We start from the raw sequence: 18,576 nt of genomic DNA on the forward strand, positions 1-18,576 counted from the left end.
TCGGGAAAATCTGACACCTCGTCGGAGGCATCGGAACCCCCATCCGGGGACCTCGCCCCCCTCCCCCCACCGTCGGGTAAATCCTGGCGCCACCCATGACGAACAGCCGACGCTGAAGGCACTGTGGGCGTACCATACACGAAATATTATTTCGAGGTAACGAAATAGTATTTCGAGGGAACGAAATAGTATTTCGAGGTAACGAAATAATATTTCGAGGGAACGAAATAATATTTCGAGGGAACGAAATAATATTTCGTTCGAACGAAATATTATTTCGTTCCTTCGAAATGATTTCGATCCCTCGAAATATTATTTCGTTCCCTCGAAATAGTTTAATAATTTTTCTAACCATGTCCCATTAGGGGCTCCGTAGTTTTTCAACTACTTGAGCTTACTTTTGGTTTGCTCAGCAAATGGCTCTGAATTTACTGTGATGATAAATAATATTTGGTTACCCTTTCATTATTTATATATAATGAAATAAGTAAACTAATTATATATAAATAATGAAAACGTTAACGCAATTATTTACATATAATCTTTTAGACATAAAAGAATTTTATATAAATAATGGGTGATCTATTGAATTATATGTTAAATAATGAATTATATATAAATAATTGTGTTAAATAATAAATTTCCACTTGGCGCCTCATAAGGCCAGACGTCTTAATCGTCACGGGGCCGAGTTTGTGATCAGTTATTTAATATTTTGTTTTCTGAGAAAGCCTTGTAATCCACTGAGTCAGTCTCAGTATAATCACCCTGGATGCAATACAATTGGTGGGTTAAGAAGAGGAGCGAAGCTCAATTTGGTTGTACTGTACTTAAATCTCGACAAAACAAACACAGTAGTAAAGTGAATAGTAACACTTTTGAGAGAGTACTCAAATAGAAAAGCAGCTCTATGCTATGACAAGTATATATTTTGCTATAGCGCCCTCTCAGTTACCTTGCGCAGACCTGCGCTGAGCGTGGTGAATAATTGGTTTTACCATTCCTGAAGTCTGAGGGATAAGATGTAATGATAGCAATCTCGAAATATAACACCTACTCTGATTTTTTTTCCGGAAAATGAGCAAAAGAGATGAGAAGGCCTAGTTCACGAATTCAAGAATTTTGTAATAATTAGGCCTATATTACAGTGTTTAATGTATTCACACTTGCACTTTAGGTACTAAACATACAGTATAAAGATTTCATCTTACTTTCCAGTATTAATCTGTGCTGTATATTTCATTCGTACGACTAGCACACCTGAAGAAGGACACAGGTGTGTCCGAAATGTTCGTCTAATATCATTTAGAGGGAGCCCATGGACTTTCACAGATTGAGAGTCAGACCAAACCATCAGACTTAAATTTGGATATATTATTTTTAAAATATTAAAGAATTTAATAAAGGATTAAAGAATTCAGATATTGTGATTGGCTATCGGTACATAATGTAGCACGCGGACCAACGTGCTACATTATGTAGCCAATCTGTTTTCGTGGCGCAATTATTACTTTAAAATTAATTATTATTGTTATTATTTATTACTTATCCATGTTGTACCGCTAAACACTCGTAAATAATGTCCCACAAAGCAAAACGTGTAGGTGAATTCAAACAAAAAATGAAGATCAACACAATATACATCGTTATGATAGTTAATATGTTTTTTGCTGCTATGAATAGTTATTAGTATACCGTAATTGACCTAATGACAGTGGAATCCGGGATTTTTCGTTAGGGGTTGGGGTGGTGGGCTACCAAGGATTTCAGATGCTTTAAGTCAACACATATCTTAACCATACCATAGAAATATGGTCCTTCATGCGGGTACGAGTGAAAAACTAATATTTTCAGAGGTCTAGGACTAGGGCTATTAAATGGAAGTTTTAATTTAGGCCAACTTCGTAGGCCATTATTTTAGTCATAAAAAAAACTTTGACACAGGGGAATGTGGTGGGGGAGGGAGCAATGTAAGTAATTACATTGAGAGAGAGCAGCTTAGCTCAGTCGTCTAATCTGGTGGTAGCCACTGTGTGTGCGCTGACCGTGAAGATTTATGGGTCCCGGTTCAATTCTCATCGCTGCCCCTCCTTGTGTTTCAGCTGAAATACAAGTTACAATAGCGCACCGTCTTTCGGATGAGACGTTTAAGCCGTTGGTCCCGTGTGCATTATGGCCCATGTGCACGTTAAAGTACGCAGTACACTCTTCGGAAAAGAGTAGGGGATTGTCTCCCGGTGTACTGATCAATCATCACCAGAAGGCCCCCACTGGAAATAAGTCTTCTTCTAGACTTTCGTGGGCTATCCTTGGTGTTTACACCGAATAAATCCAATCCAATTCAATCCAAGTTTTAACCTAATTGGGAAGCACTTATAGAAATGAAACACAATAAAATGCGACGCAATTATTTGCCTAGAATTACCAGCTCAGCCTTCAGCAGCAAGGCCTGGCTGTAAAAACTAAGAGGCCTACTAACTCATCCGATCCTGTCAGGTGTCACCCAATAATTAAACAAATCTCCATTTCTCCTGATCAAATGTAATTTTCGCCCGATTTACAGGTCCCCGCAAAATACTCCAATTTATGATTCACAATCACATGGATTATGAAAAACCTGGATTTCGCCAGTATGGGAGGATAGTATTGTAATGTAGTACGGTGGGTTTTTTTAAAAATAATATAAAATGTAAAACGGATTTGAAAATAAGTTATTTGGTTACATTGCATACTCTTTGTTTCTCGTTGTTTTATCCAAAAATTTTCTGTTTTGGAACATTAAAAAACATACATGATGTCATATTACGGTAGCTTGATGTCAAATAACTTATAAAAATTCACCAAAATTCGTCAAATATCCGTAGCTTCCAGGGGGCTTCGCCTCCAGGACCCCCGCTGGGGGCCCTTGGCGGCCCCACTGGCCCCCAGTATGGATGCTCGCTTCGCTCGCATACTGGACCTTATGAAATGGCCTTAGCACCCCCTGTCGGGCAAATCCTGGGGCCATCACTGCTTTGCGGAAGTCAATGTTCATAATTTTACATTTATGGGGAAAAATGTTAAACCATTGGAAATGACGTTAAATTAAGTTGGATTAGATGGTTTGTACTGTATGAAATAGGCCTACAGTTACCAAGTTTGTATGGAAACCCAACAGCGGCGTAACAAGATTAATTGCCGGGCTCTTCAAATGTGAAGTTATTTTTAATTATTATTTTTAGACTTATTTATGATCTTTATGAAGGCCCCTAACAGCCCTGGGCACCAGGTGTTTTGCACTGACTTCACTGCCCCTACCTACGTCACTGGAACCCAACTGAATTTTAAAAATCGTGACGTTTTTCTTAATGGATTACATTTTAGAAATACTTTACTGTATTCACTTATGTATTGGAAAGGCCTAGCGCCCTCAACTTGACGTATTTTGGAAAACTGCTTGTCTTCTTCTTGCGTATAGTAGCGTATAATAGCGAATAATCGCATTAAATCAAGTTGCTGTTATTAATTGACTGGAACGGTCGTAGCAGGGTCACCAACGAGTAGGTTAACAGCATAACCCCCCCGCAACATTTATACTGCAGGATGAAGAGAAGCAAGCGTAAGTAAAGTCTCTTACCCATGAGCACAATCAGTGTGACGAGCGTCGGCCTCGAACTCTCCCGATCTCAAGATTTTTTATATCCAACACCTTACGCACTGCGCCACACGCTCCTAGCATACTGCGTATTTTTGACTGATGATTTCCAACGCTAGTGATTTTATAATTATGTAGTTATAAATTACAATAATTGGAATTTACAAAGAAATCAATATCATACAAACAAGACGAATAAGAGAGAATTCTTTCAAAGTTTCATATTTATTAACTTATATATACAGCAACATTTTACCGTCTGCTTATAAAAAACAAGTGAGGCAACGTAAAACAACAAACTTGTATGCCTATATTCTTTTTTTGCACAGGTTGTTTTTTTTTCTCTTTTAAACCATTAAATTTATCGATTACCCAGATGAATGGGCATAGAACTTTCATTTATATCCTTTGTAGGCCTATTACGCTACCATCTAACAGGGCTTATGCCGGTAATGGCTTCAGTGAGTTAAACTAAAATCTTTCATTATCGGATTACGAACCTGGGCATGGATCTAAATAACACACGAGTGTAATTCTAATTGAAAGGCGTGTATCATCGTACCCCAGGCATCGTTAAAAGTTGCACTATTACACAAAATCCCTCCATCATGAATAATATTTCCATAACATATCACGATTTAATTTCCCTGGCCTATCCGAGTTTTTCGTTACCAAGAATTGTTCTGAATTCCTAGGTTTATAAAGTACGGTAACTAAGAAAATTAATAATATAAATATAAATAACGTTTAATATTTCCGATCAAAATGAACAATAAATAATGCTTTATATTTTCTAACAAAATGTAAGAACGAAAGAGCAACCTAAATAAAAAAACGAACATAGTTAGGCCCTAATAATGTATTCAGAAAAAGTGAAAAAAGCCCTACAGCTTTATGCTAAATGAACTTGATTAACGTACGTTAAAGAACATAACATAAACAATGTAATATCAAATTTTAACCAAATGAACGTAAACAATAATATAAATAAAAAAAGAAACAATACATTTGTTGTTAACAATCTAATAATTTACTCTGGGTTACCACTCTGATGATAACTACAAAACAATAAAAATAATAAAGTTAGAATATATATATAATATATATTTAGTTTTACTTTTTGTTTTTGTATCATACGATAACTTTATGTAATTTTCAACATAAATGCCATATATCCCAAAACAAGGGGGTCAGAAGTCATATAACACACATGATTATTTACATATCATTAGTTTTATTCTTATACAATTAAATACAAAATCTCAAAACCATGATTTTTGTTCCATAAAAAATTCTCTTTTATGTACATACCAGCACTAAGTTATTATATACAAATTTAAGATAATTACAATTGGGATTTATTTTAATCATTTAAGTTACACAAATTAGGATAGACTAGAATCTATCTACCTATTGGATTATTAAGTCTTGCAAAATATCGGTTGATAGGCCCACTTTGCCCTTCTCTGTGGTCACCGACAGTCCATGATCAATATCGTAGATTTCTTTACTACTGCCGACAATCTTTCTTATGTGAGAATCTTGATTGCTGTTATCTGAAACTTTTGACTTTGAGGGCTCTTCGGATTCTTTCACTTTCACAGCCTGACAGTAATGGAGACGCAACTGAGGATTTACGTTACGTTTGCAGGCCAATCCGGGTCCGCAGTCACAGCGTTGGAACAGATCAATTGGATTCCGCTTTTTTGTGCAAACATCGCCCTCTACGAGGATTGGTTTGCAGATTTTGGACCAATAGTGTCGGGCACAGCACAGACCATCGTCGCATTCAATAGAATTCTCACAGCGATCATTTTCTTGAACTATAATCAAAATATGTATATACTTTATCATTGAGCAACACATTATTTTCCACACATCTGTACACAATAAAACTGAAGGTGGTATTTGTTATACTGCTTTGATGCGCCTATATTATGGTCATGGTGTAATATTTAGGCATGTCACATATTTTTATGTTAAATACAATTGATGGCCGCCCATACTGCACAGGGCTTTAGTCTACTACTATAATACTTACGTCTATACATGTTAGCCTTTGTTTCTTGAGCAATACTACTTTCGTCTTCGAGATCCTCGTTTCTAGCTGATTCTGATGTTTTCTTTGAGCGACAAACACCATCTACGCATTCGTTACCACGGCAACACATGGCATTCCTATGACAACGGCGGCCTGGTTTCCTACATGGCAAGCAAGACTTGTGTCCTTCTCCTCCGTGACAGAACTCTCTTTTTTGACAAGAATCGTCATTGTTGCACAAAACCTGAAAAGAGCAAAAACATTGTGAGGGTTAATTTAGGTAACAGAATTATATTTGAACAAACATCATTAAGTGAAACAATGAGATATATAATCTATTTCATGAGTGATGATATTCACATATCATTTAAGTCTGAATTCGACTGCCGAATCGCCGATGATGAATAGGCCTACCACACTACCACGTGCGACCTACTCGCTCGTAGAGAAGCGCGCAGAATTCCTCGGCCAAAGAGATTCGATTAATAACGGCAGTTGACGTGCTACAACACATTCAGTGAAGTATACGTTCTAATTATTACTTGGTGCACGATCTATGAAATGCAACACATTTGCCGACGAATTTATTAGCGCGCTTACAGGGGCGTGAAGACGCGGCATGTTCTTTAAACAGAAAGAACGATGATTACGTCATAATAATTTAGCATGAAACGACTACTAGGGCATTGGTGTTTGTTTCTCAGTGATTAGTGCGATTACCAATAGACGACCAGGCATATCCTATATAAAAGAGAGAACCTTCTGCCATGTAAAGAAAGGACTTGATGTTTACCAATTAAAAACTCACTTTTTTCATTTTTTTTGTATAAAATGTAGTTTATAGGAAAATTATAAACGATGTGACTGAAAAAATACCTGTTAGATCAGTAAAGACTTAGACTTAATACTTAGTAAAAGATAATAATCATATTAACGCAATAGGAAACATGACCTGTGCCTAGAATTAATACTTAGTAAAAGATAATAATCATATTAACGCAATAAGAAACATGACCTGTGCCTTCATCAAACTATATATAGTGGGATACAGGCCTAGATGCCGATTCTAAGTTTAATGTTTATAGGCACAACGGGCCAAGGATTCTAGGTTGATGTAATTGTAAAAATATTTAATTTAGAATTAATTTAAGGCGACTCAACGTGTAATGGAATTCCATACAAGAAAAGAGTTCACTGTTGATTTGTTTCCTTCACAAGTCATAAACAAAGGCCTGGGAGAAAATAACTACTGAACCAGAATTGGAAACGATTTATTGAGGATTTTGCGCAAGTTGTCATATAACCGCAGTACCGTACACTACTATTTGATCTATGAAGTTTTCCAGCTAACAGTGAAATATTATGCAGCTAAACATAGCAACAGTCTGCATTTTTTAGGAACAGAAAAAAGTGTTAAATCTATAACACTATAAATTCACGTAATTATGCTATAAACAAAAAGTACAACCAGATAAACGAACTGTGGTTGGATAGTGGTTTATTATTAAGTAGGCCAAACCGCGGGCTTCATATTATGCTGGGAGAAGTGGCGATTTAAGAACAGACGAGAGGCAGATTTCCATCACGAGAGCAAAGTGGGCGTGGCCGAGTGTTCCTTAAAATGTTTCGAACGTGTTCCAGTGGGCGAAGCTCTCGAAAATTTTGACAATTTAGAAGTTCCAAAGGCTTATTTAATCGATTTTAGAGTCTACTAATAGGAGTCTGCTGTATTTAGAAAATACATATAATTTTTTCCCCGACGGGGGAGGGGGACCCCACCCACCCCCACTGGAGCCTGTCTAGCAATTTCTTATGGGGGCCAGTGAGGGCTTAGGGGATAAGTTTTTCTAAAGAAACTGGGAATTTTTTGGGCCAGCAATTTGGGACGTATGCTCCCTTTCAAACTGGCGCCACCAGTGGCGGTGTACTCCCCAGTACAGCCGTTTAAGGTCCGAGAATTAAGTGCGGGAAAATGGGACCGGTACGTGTACTGTTAACGCAAAATTCAGTCATTTGATTTTGACAGAAGGTATCAGGGTTTACTCCCGCCAGCACTTTTTTAAACAACTGAAAAAGTACCGTAACTTTACAGTACATTATAGGCATGTTATTATGTTCATTAGAGCAATTAGGCCTTGGCCTACATTGGAGCACTGTTTCTATTTGTTTCGGCCTATAGTGTATATCATGTATATACAGTACAATTATATGAATATATATATATCGACGGTCGCACGTCCGAAGGAGGTGGTTGGCTCCGAGAGTATCTCCGAAATTGTCGTGTTTAAATTTCTGCATCAATAGGCATTCCGAGGTGGCAGTTGGCAATAAACCGTACATCGTTTGTTTAAGAAATATGGCCACGTGATGGTTCTGCGCCATTTACCTTCTCTGTATCCTTTGATCTTTGCCGCCCACTGAGTGGATAACGTATCGGCGGTTTTCTTTAAGGAACAACAGCACGTTCAAAGTGTGAGTATTTCTTCGACTATCCAATATTTTTCGTTCATGATTATCAATCATCGCTGTTAAAATAGGTGCAAAATAATCGCTATCCGGTCTAATGGTGCCTGGGTTAGTGAGGGGTTGGACCTCTGCATTTGTCAATTTCGGTGTATTTTGACTTCACGACATGTGCCTGCAAAAATACCGGTTTTCTTTAACACGAGCTCAAATAACACTTGTATACAGATCTAGAAGTTTATGCCGGTTAATGAGATACAGATTTTTGAATATTTAAAAACTGAGGGGAAGGTGGAAAAGAGGTGGTTACGTCCACTTTCCCCCAGTTTTTAAATATATAAAAAATCTGTATCTCATTAACCGTTTCCGAGTTTTTCGTCAAATATGCTTTTGTGTCCTAGAAAAATCAGTTCTACAACATATGAAATTGTTTTTCCTCCGGAGCCTGGCTGTAATATTCGACCAGTGGCGGCGCCAGCAGGGGCTTAAGCCTGTCTCTTATACACATCTAGATGTGTATAAGAGACAGGTGTTGAGATCGGCACACCATTGTGAAAGGCACTTTAATGCGTATGTTAAAACACTACTAAATTATATGAATTGCGTATTTTTACGTGATGAGACAAAACTGTCGAAGCTGTCAAAATCGTACACCCTTTCAATTGAGGTTACGTCGGCATCCTGTGGTAATGCTTCGTGAAAGAATAGACACCGTTGGTGGAAGTAGTCAGTTAGCAAAATAAACACACCCGCGGTATTACCGCAGATTAAAACAAAAATCACAACTAACTAATGCAGGTGTAAAGCCCCTCTTTATCTGACGTTCGTCACGATACCATCTTGTCCTTCATGTTAAATACTGTTCACCCTGGCCAACTTAATCGATTCGGTAATCCTGTGAACGCGATGACACACGGGCGCACGCTCTGCCGGGGGACCGTTTTACCAAAATTAAGCTGAGTGATCTTCGCTGCGTGAGTAAACTATTTGTCGGTTTTGCGACGTTACTTAAAACGCCGTGCGCGACGGGAGTCCACTGGGAACTATTAAGATCAATCTATAGTTATTTGAAGTGCAATTGGCCAATGCGGAGCGCAGCTGGACCTGTGCGATACGTTTTTCTAGCCTGGTGTTACTTAATTACTGTACTTAATACCTACAACCCAATTGGTGTGGTTATCACAAAAAAGAATAATCAAGATGGACTACCTGTATACTATATAAAGATTAACTATTTCCTTCTATAAAGATATAAATGAATCCGTTATGGGCGCAATTATACGAAAGTTAATATTCCATGTCGTGGAACATATCAGTTAAGATGGAACGCGCATGCTTCAAAGTTAAATCACTTCCATGATATAATTACCTTTGACTGGTGAAGTAAACGTGTACATTTATAGATACTATAGTGATAGAGGACTTTCGAAAAACACGCCAGGATGGTGTTAGCGTGTATGTGTGTGACTTTCGTTAACCCGACCCGAGGGCGAAACGGAGGTTGAAATGTTAATACTGTAGGGCCAAACTATGCTAAGTACATTCACTGACATCAAAACATCTCATGTAGTGGCATCTACACGTATATGATTCCATGAAAGCAACGAGTTCATGATAAGTATCACGTAAAAATGGTTAACAATATGCAACACAGAAAAGCAAATAGACACGATATACGCGTAGCACGTATTGAGTATGGAACGCGACGGGGGTCTAAAATCTGATATAGCAGCATGCATTTAAAATTATAAATTCCTCTATCAAGAGTTTCAAGCAATGTGCTTGTAATCGTGTTTTATGAAATATGCAATCAACCTATTAAATTTGAATCGGCATTATTGGCTTTCCCGCTATTCTCATATAGATCCTTTAGTAGTAGTAGTAGTAGTAGTAGTAGTAGTAGTAGTCAAGTTAAACCAGTGGTTCAGAGATACAGGTCCGAGTCTAAACTTCATTTTACATTACCCAAATTTAGGTTTAATTACTGTACCAGAATCTGTAGTTTCAGTGAAAATTCTAAGTATTTCATATTGAACTGAATACTTTATGAAATACATTCAGTGACGTCCAGAAAGATATGTGCAGTCCGGCCATGGGACTCTGTTGCATAATTATCACATATGCCTACAGTGGACCTAACTATAATTATTACTGAGGATTACACTATATTGTAACTCCTAAGCCTACTGCATTCGGTACCGTACTTAGTTTACATGTAAACGAAAATTGCATTAATACGGTACTTGACTGGTCTAGTGGTTATGGCACCAGGTTAGCTATCTGGAGGTAGTGGGTTTGGTTCCCAAACACTTGTGAATATTTTTTCGCAAGTGTTTGGGAACGTACCGTACCGTACTGAGTAGGGCAAAACATGTGAAATATGGAAAAAAAAAATTAAGATGGCAAGACAGGAAAAGATAACAGAAATAATATAAGAATCACTGTTTGAGTCGAAATTGAATACTGTAAATAGTTAGGCCTACTACAAGGCAAATTATTTATAAACTAATCGTAACATCTTTTAAATAACTTAAAATAAAAAATATCAATTACAAAAATAATTTATAAAACATTATTGCGATGACAAGAGCACTTGGTTACGTACGTCGCTTGGGACACTGCGCATCCAGATGCTGAACAGGCGTTGATTATAACTGCATAAAAAAGAGCATTACTCCTACCACTAAATATCACCCACTAGATCAGTTACTCAACTGTTTCAAATATGCTAGTCATTTTCTGAGAAATAAACACTGAGATGTCAGATTGGTATTACATATCGGCAAGTAACAGTAAAAAAAATAAAAATAAAACATCTACGAGATATTAGTGGAATCAGGGAACTGGTGGAATAATAATTATAATAAACCTAATAGTTATTAAAAAGAATCATGTAAACGCAAGGTCTTACAGCATCGATTGAAGATAAATACAACACACACACACATACAATTCATATCGGAATCTGATAAAGAAACATATTAGTAAAACTACCGTAATGTAATTAGAGATATCGATCAGGCAATCTCAAACGGTACTCCCTTGTATTTGTTCGAATTCTTTATGCCCTAACGATTTGTAATGTTTTCTTTCGCGACACCATCTTTTTTAAGTTATCAATTACAGTTCTTGATTTTGGAACGCAACACCTTGGCTTTGAAGTCGCCCCGATCGCGGACCTTTGACTCGTTTTTATCATAATAACTAGAGAGCCTCGGTTGTCAAATTGGGGCCATGCAACAAACACAGACCTCCATCAAACGATTGTCTATCTGCAAGACGGCATATCTCCGGTATTCATCGGAAAAAAATACTCTATCGCGGCAAAGTTATCGTTGGAGGGATCACAGACAGCTACAAACGAGTAATATCACTACCTCGGTTGTCAGACGGCGGAACCCTTTGAAGACATTGTCTTAGTGAAGAACAGAAGTCAATCGTGTTATGAACGCCTGGCCAGGGCAGGACAGTAAAGCTCTCGCCCTGTCGGCTACTTGTTCCATTCAGTGCGCCAGGCTAGACACAGGCTGCCAAGCAGAGTGGAAAATTGTTCTTAAGTCTTGTCGGCATGTTGGCAGAAATTGTAGCGTTCTGACGATTGTTGCTGGACAAAAGGCGTAAAATTGAACACAATTATTAATTCGGGATTAATTTCGATTACAAGGCAGAATTTGCTAAGCCATCGTTACGTAAACAACATCCGTAAACGGTTAAATGCGCCGACAATGTACCGTAGTTAATGCGTTTACACAAATAACTATTTTAATACCTAATATTACCAACAACTACAACAAAAACATAAAGCCAAAGCCAGGCTAATTGAAAAGGTTACTATGGGGAGAAATACGTTGTAATAAATATGATAAGCACAACAAAAGTATATTAATAGTTTAATAAATAATAATTAGGCCTATATCAACAATATTACTAATAAATTTTCACTAAATAAATCTCCTAATAAAATCATGAAAGATAACATAAGTGATTGATGACTTGCTCATTTCAACAATTATGACTACTTTTGAAAGCTAAAGGTAAAGCGCAACAGTGAGAGGGAAGATTTGCTTTAATCGGGTTTGAATTCCTAAAACGAAGCCTCAATGGTTGGTTAAGGCGTGCGAGTAGACGGAAGGATAGGTCCTGGGTTCGAATCCCGTATTGGAACCTTTTTTCACACTCGCTGATTCTACTTATTTATTATTATTATTCTTACTTATACTTATGATTCTATGATAAAACTAGGGCAAGAAGGTTAATGTATTTCTATATCGTATTATGGTTTATATCTGTCTCTTATACACATCTAGATGTGTATAAGAGACAGCAGCTGGACCTGTGCGATACGTTTTTCTAGCCTGGTGTTACTTAATTACTGTACTTAATACCTACAAACCAATTGATAAATAAATAACCATTATACCACAGAGGTTTCATGGTTGAACAGATTCAAATAACCATCAGATACACTCTATTACACAATAGGTACGGCTGGAAAGAAACTGTAACGTATAATATACAGTAAATCAAGATAGCCGTTAACACTGTTAAATTATATATAAATTATCAAAGAAAGGTAAATACAGCCTCTGTGGTCTAATGGTTATGACGCTCGCTTTGACAGCAAGAGTTCGCAGGTTTGAATCCCGTCAGAGGATTTTATTACACAATGTATTTATTTATAGGATAACAACCGTTGAGAGCTATGCTACAGGATGTATCATGTCCTTTACTCGAACCCTGTATATATATATACATATATATAGGCCTGTGTGTATGTGCGTGTCCGTTACCATAGAAAATAACGCTTTCGTTAATTTTGAACAAGTGCTTGTCGTACGATGACAAATCCAAGTACAAATTTCAAGGTTCATTTACACATGAAAGGTTCCGACCCGTCACTCATTGTACATTATGCTCATTGTTTTTTTACGAGTATTTAACCATTGATCGACGCAATAAACAAATGCTTAAATGATAAACAAGCCACGAGACTTTTTTTTAGCATTTCAAAACGATCCATTCAGATTCTTTTGCACTGCAGTACAGTATGTGCCCGTTGATTGGGTACTCTGCATCATGCGCGCGATCGATGTGGCTACGCCCAGTACCTTAAAGAGGAATGACTGATGACGTAAATATACGAAAGCCATTCTTGTTTTGCGCTAACCTCATGTAAACGTATATGACTATGGAGGTTAAATTTTACTTAAAATAATTGTAAATTTCGTGTACTAGTAGCATGTATAAACCATAATAAATAAAACAATACGGTATAAGGTACCCCGCAATATAGTTTGGTTTATTTATTTCATTCACACAAATCGGAAGGCGAAACGTTGCACTTAGACCTAACGATCTCATCCCGAAAAAAAAAAAAAAAAAAAAATCTGAAGTTGTTCTTTCACACCATAACAGATAAATCGAGACAATACTTGATGACAAGGATGGTCATTGATCAATTATTCATTAATGAAATAATTTAATTAGCTCTACTCTATAATTCAATCATGTATATTTGTAACATCCATTTCCGCTGTCGAATTCTAAATTTGACCCTCAATTTTTGGAAGTGTTCGAATTTCGAAACTTCGACCCTGTAAATAGACGACCATAATAAAAAAAAATACCGGCAAACCACATTATAAAAGAAATATTTTGTCTAATAGCTTTAAAAACTGAACTAAAAGGTGTCGTACTTTCGGCAGATACAAAAAGAATGTCCCTTCTTATCTTAACGGTACTGTGGTGAAGATTTATAGGAATCTAGGTTGTTTAAGTCCTATTTTGCAGCAGATGAGCATATACCCCGTACAATATACTGTACTCTGTAAGCTCCTGATAGAATACGAACACACTCATTCTTTGTCTACATACACTTCCAGCTGAAAAGTCGACACATTAAATCTTCTTTGGCGGAGCGCTGAACAAATAAATCATTCGTTAGTACCTACCAGAATTGTTATCGTATTGTATACTATTTCTTTGTGGCAGCATACAAATAAGTACCAGCGCGTATTTAAATAGTATCGCATTACAGACAAAAATATTCCGACACAATTATTTATATTATTATTATTATTATTTATCTCATTGACAAAACTAGTTATTTGATGGTTGGCACTGACTGACTTCCCTAAAAAACTACTGTACCGGGCCTGTATCACTGCTATTACTTCCATACATAAACACATAGGCCTATTCGTAAATCAGGGACAATAATGATTTATTTATGGAGAGCATTCAGAACATGTTTTCATGTGATTTCAGAGTAGACTGTCTAAATTTAGGCTTAAAATATACACAGGGAAGTTATATTTTGCGGTAACAGTGTATATAATAACATTAAATCGTCATAATGTCTATTTTAAAGCAACCAGCTTGACACTGGCGTGGGCTGATCAAATACCATTTTTCAATCGAAATGCAGAATACAGTAAAGTAGAATTGTTAGTGGAACGCCCTCAATAGGAATAGTTTCTCTTCACACTTGGTACCAGTTGTTACAGTCAATTAGGCTAAAAAATCTAAACAAATTCTACTACTGGATTTTTAAAGAGTTTGATGAAACTCCCTTTCTCCTTCATATAATATGGTCACAATCTTACATAATTGTATCTACACGTATGCCTATAGATACATGCATTTATTGGTAATTAAAAATGATCAGACTTCGTGTAAGTTAGAAAAAAAAAGAGGCGGCCTCAAAAAATAATAAGAGTCTTAGACGGGAAATATTTTTTTCTTTACTTGGCCTTGCAGTATATAAAATAACACTAATACATTAGTCATGAGATAGTAAAACTATTTAAAGGGCTTAAAGATATTGTCACGTAGGCCTACAGTATATCTAAAAACTTCATAATTATATTAAACATTTTTAAATTGTTTAATTTATATTTCAATAAACTATAGCTTTAACTGATAATTAGAACGAAATACAATATTTCTACATTTAACAGATGTCTTTGGCCTACCCTAAAATTTCTACTAGAAAATACCTTTACTAAAATATGAAAATAAATTAATATTTGTTTTTAGTATTAATTATATTTCAAGATGTTTTCGAGTGCATAAAGAATGTGTGACGAACCAAGTGGAATCTATAGTACAACAGTTAAACTATAGGCCTATCTATTAACAATTGACAGCACTGTTAGATGATAGTATCTTGTCCGTTTTTAGGGTACGAAACCAGGCATTCGATGATTATCCAACATTTTTTGCTAGTAAACATTCTTCCTCACTTATGAAGAAGTGAAGTAGGTACTTGAATGACGAGGTGGAACGTCGTTATTATACCCCTGTTGTAAGGTCTATTGTACGCAGTTTCGTTCCCTCATACCTCCATTAAAACAGGCTCTCGTACGTGTGACAAATTGAGCGCAGCCAAGCGTGAAACAAATGAATCGACTGCTCTATAAAAATGCGTTTCCACTTATAATGTCGTCATGTGCACACGAAATTAAGAAATAATGACTAGTGCACAATTTAAAACGCAGCTAGTATAAATCATTAATTTCTGGTGCATAAATATAGAATAAAGTTATTTTATAAATCATTTTGTTAGGGGTAAACAAAGTATCCCCCGTGGTTGTGATTCTTTTGGTCGGAATGTGAATTATTCACAGTGAGCGTTGGCAATGCAATTCTTTATTGATAAAACGTACTGAGGGAAAAAAACAGACATACATTTTGTATGCTTAGTCACGATACAATATGAATTGGCACAGCGCCGGACATAAGGGGGACCTGAAGGACTTCAGACAGTATATGCATCGTCTTAATTAACATAGATAGTGGACATACTACAGCATTCCCTTACAACGTTAATTATCGTTTTTAAAAGTATAGGTCGCGTGTTGTTTGCGATGTTAAAATGGCAAAGTAAATTTGAGTTTTACTTACTAGTGTTCTTTCAAATACTGTCCGGCTTTCTGTTTCCTCGCCTGGTCTGTTGTTTTCAGCGGCCTGTGAGTTTGTCCTTACTGTTTGTTTACCACCTCGATGACGTCTTCGCGTGGAGGTACCTATAGGGATGTAAACCCCTTGCGTAGGCAGTGATACAGCGATACACAGCACCAAAACAGACAATATACTATGGGACAACACGCACATCTTCGAAGTAAGATAAATTAAGCCAAACTTAAGTATAAAATAAAATCCGAGTTTTTATCACGTAGCTTCAGTGAAACTATTCCAATATTTTCGTGTTTTTATTTACAATCAAACTGCTGTTTATAATACTCAATTGAAAAACAGTTTTCTCCCAGGAGAGATTCAGCGGTGATCCATCTATTCATCCAACGTGATAATGATGTAATATTGTCGCAAGCGTCACAAACGCGTCAATATTATGTACTGATGGGTGTAACTATGTTATAAGTAAAATGTCAAACGAAGTGAAGACTTTAAAAGCACTCTGTAGTAGTGTATATACAGTACTGCCTAACTGTCCGTCACCAAGTGTAGGTTTGTGAAATGAGAACTTCATTCCTCTAGAACTCTACTATATACCGCTGTTTGACACCCGTGGGATTAATTACATGTTCTTTATGCTTGCCTTCTGAAAACATAAGAGAGATGCCGACAAAGAGCGCCGAAATGCCTGCTAATTGGTTAAAACCTTTAAAGTACACATAGCGTAACAAGAAGAGTTAACCAATCATAGACCGGCAAACTTCCAGTAAGTTAAGGGGTTAGGGTTGAGTGGTTCGCAGATGGAAGTCGGAGATGAATGTGTTGGAGGCTTGCTTGCTCGCTCGATGCGGATACCGGTCGTTTACTGGTGCGTGAACCCCTGAATAATTGGTTTCTTACAGAGGGGACAGACGGTGTTTCTCGGATTCTTTTCCTTTGCAGTGCTCGCCGACGCGGGCTAAGAACACAAACTGCTGTCTTTGGCTATGTCTCTAGACAAGTTGTCGGCTGCTCCGTCAGCAACTTCTTCCAAAGTAACGCCATGAATTCCCAAGAAATTCGGGCAACACGACTCGCACAATGTTAATAATTTTGTCGCGAATGAATAACGACACAATGGGGGATAAATACAATATTTCACACTTTGTTTAATTGCCTGTCTCTTCTTTGAAGTAGTATCAATGCGCTTTTCTCAATTAGCATAAGTTGCCCAGTCCAGGAAAAAAGATGGAAAAGCCCAGGTTTGAGATGTGTAACATAGTGTAGTAATATAATTAATGGTTATATGAATGTAGACGTCCACTGAATGATTCGTAGGATGGTCTCTATGTTTTTTTTTTCTCACAAGATTCTCTTTATCGTCTTAAATAAACTACAAGTTACGCCTACCGATTGATACGTTTCATTCGTAATACGTTTCATTCATAATATTCAATCTAAATATACCTACATAACTGTACAATGGTAGGAGCATGCCTATTGAAACAACAGACAAAACGGCATTAGATGTGAGAACGTATGTGGCACGACAGGTGAAAGAAAACCAACTTACGACATAAGCTGGCATATATGGCTACTGTTTGTATTGACTCGGAGCTGGAAAAAAAAAAACCCCTTAAAAATAAGCCTATAGCTGTATTCGTCTTTTTGTTTATTTCTAAATATAAAAACTGTTTATCTTTCGTATATTAATAATAATATGCAGTAATTTATAACACGCCAATTCAAAAAATATCAAAGGCGCAGTGAACAAATAAAGCAATTTTGTAAACAAAAAAGTTATATTCTCAGCTTATTCGTAATAAACCATTTTGAAAATCGGTACGTGTTATATATCTAATCGATATATGGCACTGTACCAGTATTGCGCTTGAAACAAATAGTTATCATCAGCAAACGTTTTATATGTACACCATACTGTTTGAGTTGCTTTAATAAGATGGAATGGTCAACTGATGACAGGTCAAGGAAAAACAACTGCAAAACGTTACCCTAAGCTAATATTTTACTGTGCTTTGCTAAAAACTCCTTAAAAAACACAATTTAGATATTTAAACTGCTTACTTTTTAGGCTTATAAAATACTATTAGATTTGAATGAGCAGGGAGCAGTCATATTTATGTAAATATGACTGCTCCATGGAATGAGCAAAATAGAAAGGAAATACAATGAGAAACAATTCTCCGCGCCGGACATAGCCATAACACCGTTACTATTTGCTTTGCATAACAATCTTTTAAGAAAAAATATTTGTAAATCAGTGAAAACTGCAATATTTTTATACATGAGTTTTATTAAACCGTTTAGGGTTTTATAGTATTATTTTATATTCATATTATCAGAGATTGTTATTAAGACGTTTTTCATCGTGTAAAGAAGCAATTCCCGGATGGAATAAAGGTATAATGATGTTTATGCAAACCAAGCACAATACGTAATTGCTAATGTTTTGAAGGTAGAGGCCCGTAGCCAGGTTCTTCCAAGTTTGGGTTTTCTGGGCGTGAAATTCACAGTCGAAGCC

At 36.6% G+C, this 18,576-nt stretch overlaps 1 protein-coding gene across 1 annotated transcript; it reads right to left on the reverse strand.

Annotated features, from left to right (window-relative positions):
* Positions 1-3,840: 3,840 nt before the first annotated feature.
* Positions 3,841-16,704, reverse strand: LOC117121857 (dickkopf-related protein 4-like). Its single transcript, XM_033267245.1, has 3 exons — positions 16,044-16,704; positions 5,676-5,919; positions 3,841-5,457 (listed from the first exon to the last, which is right to left on the reverse strand). The coding sequence occupies exons 1-3, from the start codon at positions 16,251-16,253 to the stop codon at positions 5,045-5,047; spliced, it is 867 nt and encodes a 288-aa protein (XP_033123136.1). The 5' UTR covers positions 16,254-16,704; the 3' UTR covers positions 3,841-5,044.
* Positions 16,705-18,576: the final 1,872 nt, after the last annotated feature.

Source organism: Anneissia japonica, unplaced genomic scaffold, assembly GCF_011630105.1.
Source record: "Anneissia japonica isolate Jap-2015-1 unplaced genomic scaffold, ASM1163010v1 scaffold2392_len1475705_cov187, whole genome shotgun sequence".
Taxonomy (NCBI): Eukaryota; Metazoa; Echinodermata; class Crinoidea; order Comatulida; family Comatulidae; genus Anneissia; species Anneissia japonica.

Excerpts from the sequence above, each read along its gene's own strand:
- LOC117121857 (XM_033267245.1), bottom strand. The coding sequence starts at position 16,253 with ATGTGCGTGTTGTCCCATAGTATATTGTCTGTTTTGGTGCTGTGTATC. Across the intron at positions 5,920-16,043 it reads CAGTATTTGAAAGAACACTA|GTTTTGTGCAACAATGACGA; the intron begins GTAAGTAAAACT and ends TGCTCTTTTCAG. Across the intron at positions 5,458-5,675 it reads AAAGGCTAACATGTATAGAC|TTCAAGAAAATGATCGCTGT; the intron begins GTAAGTATTATA and ends TTTTGATTATAG.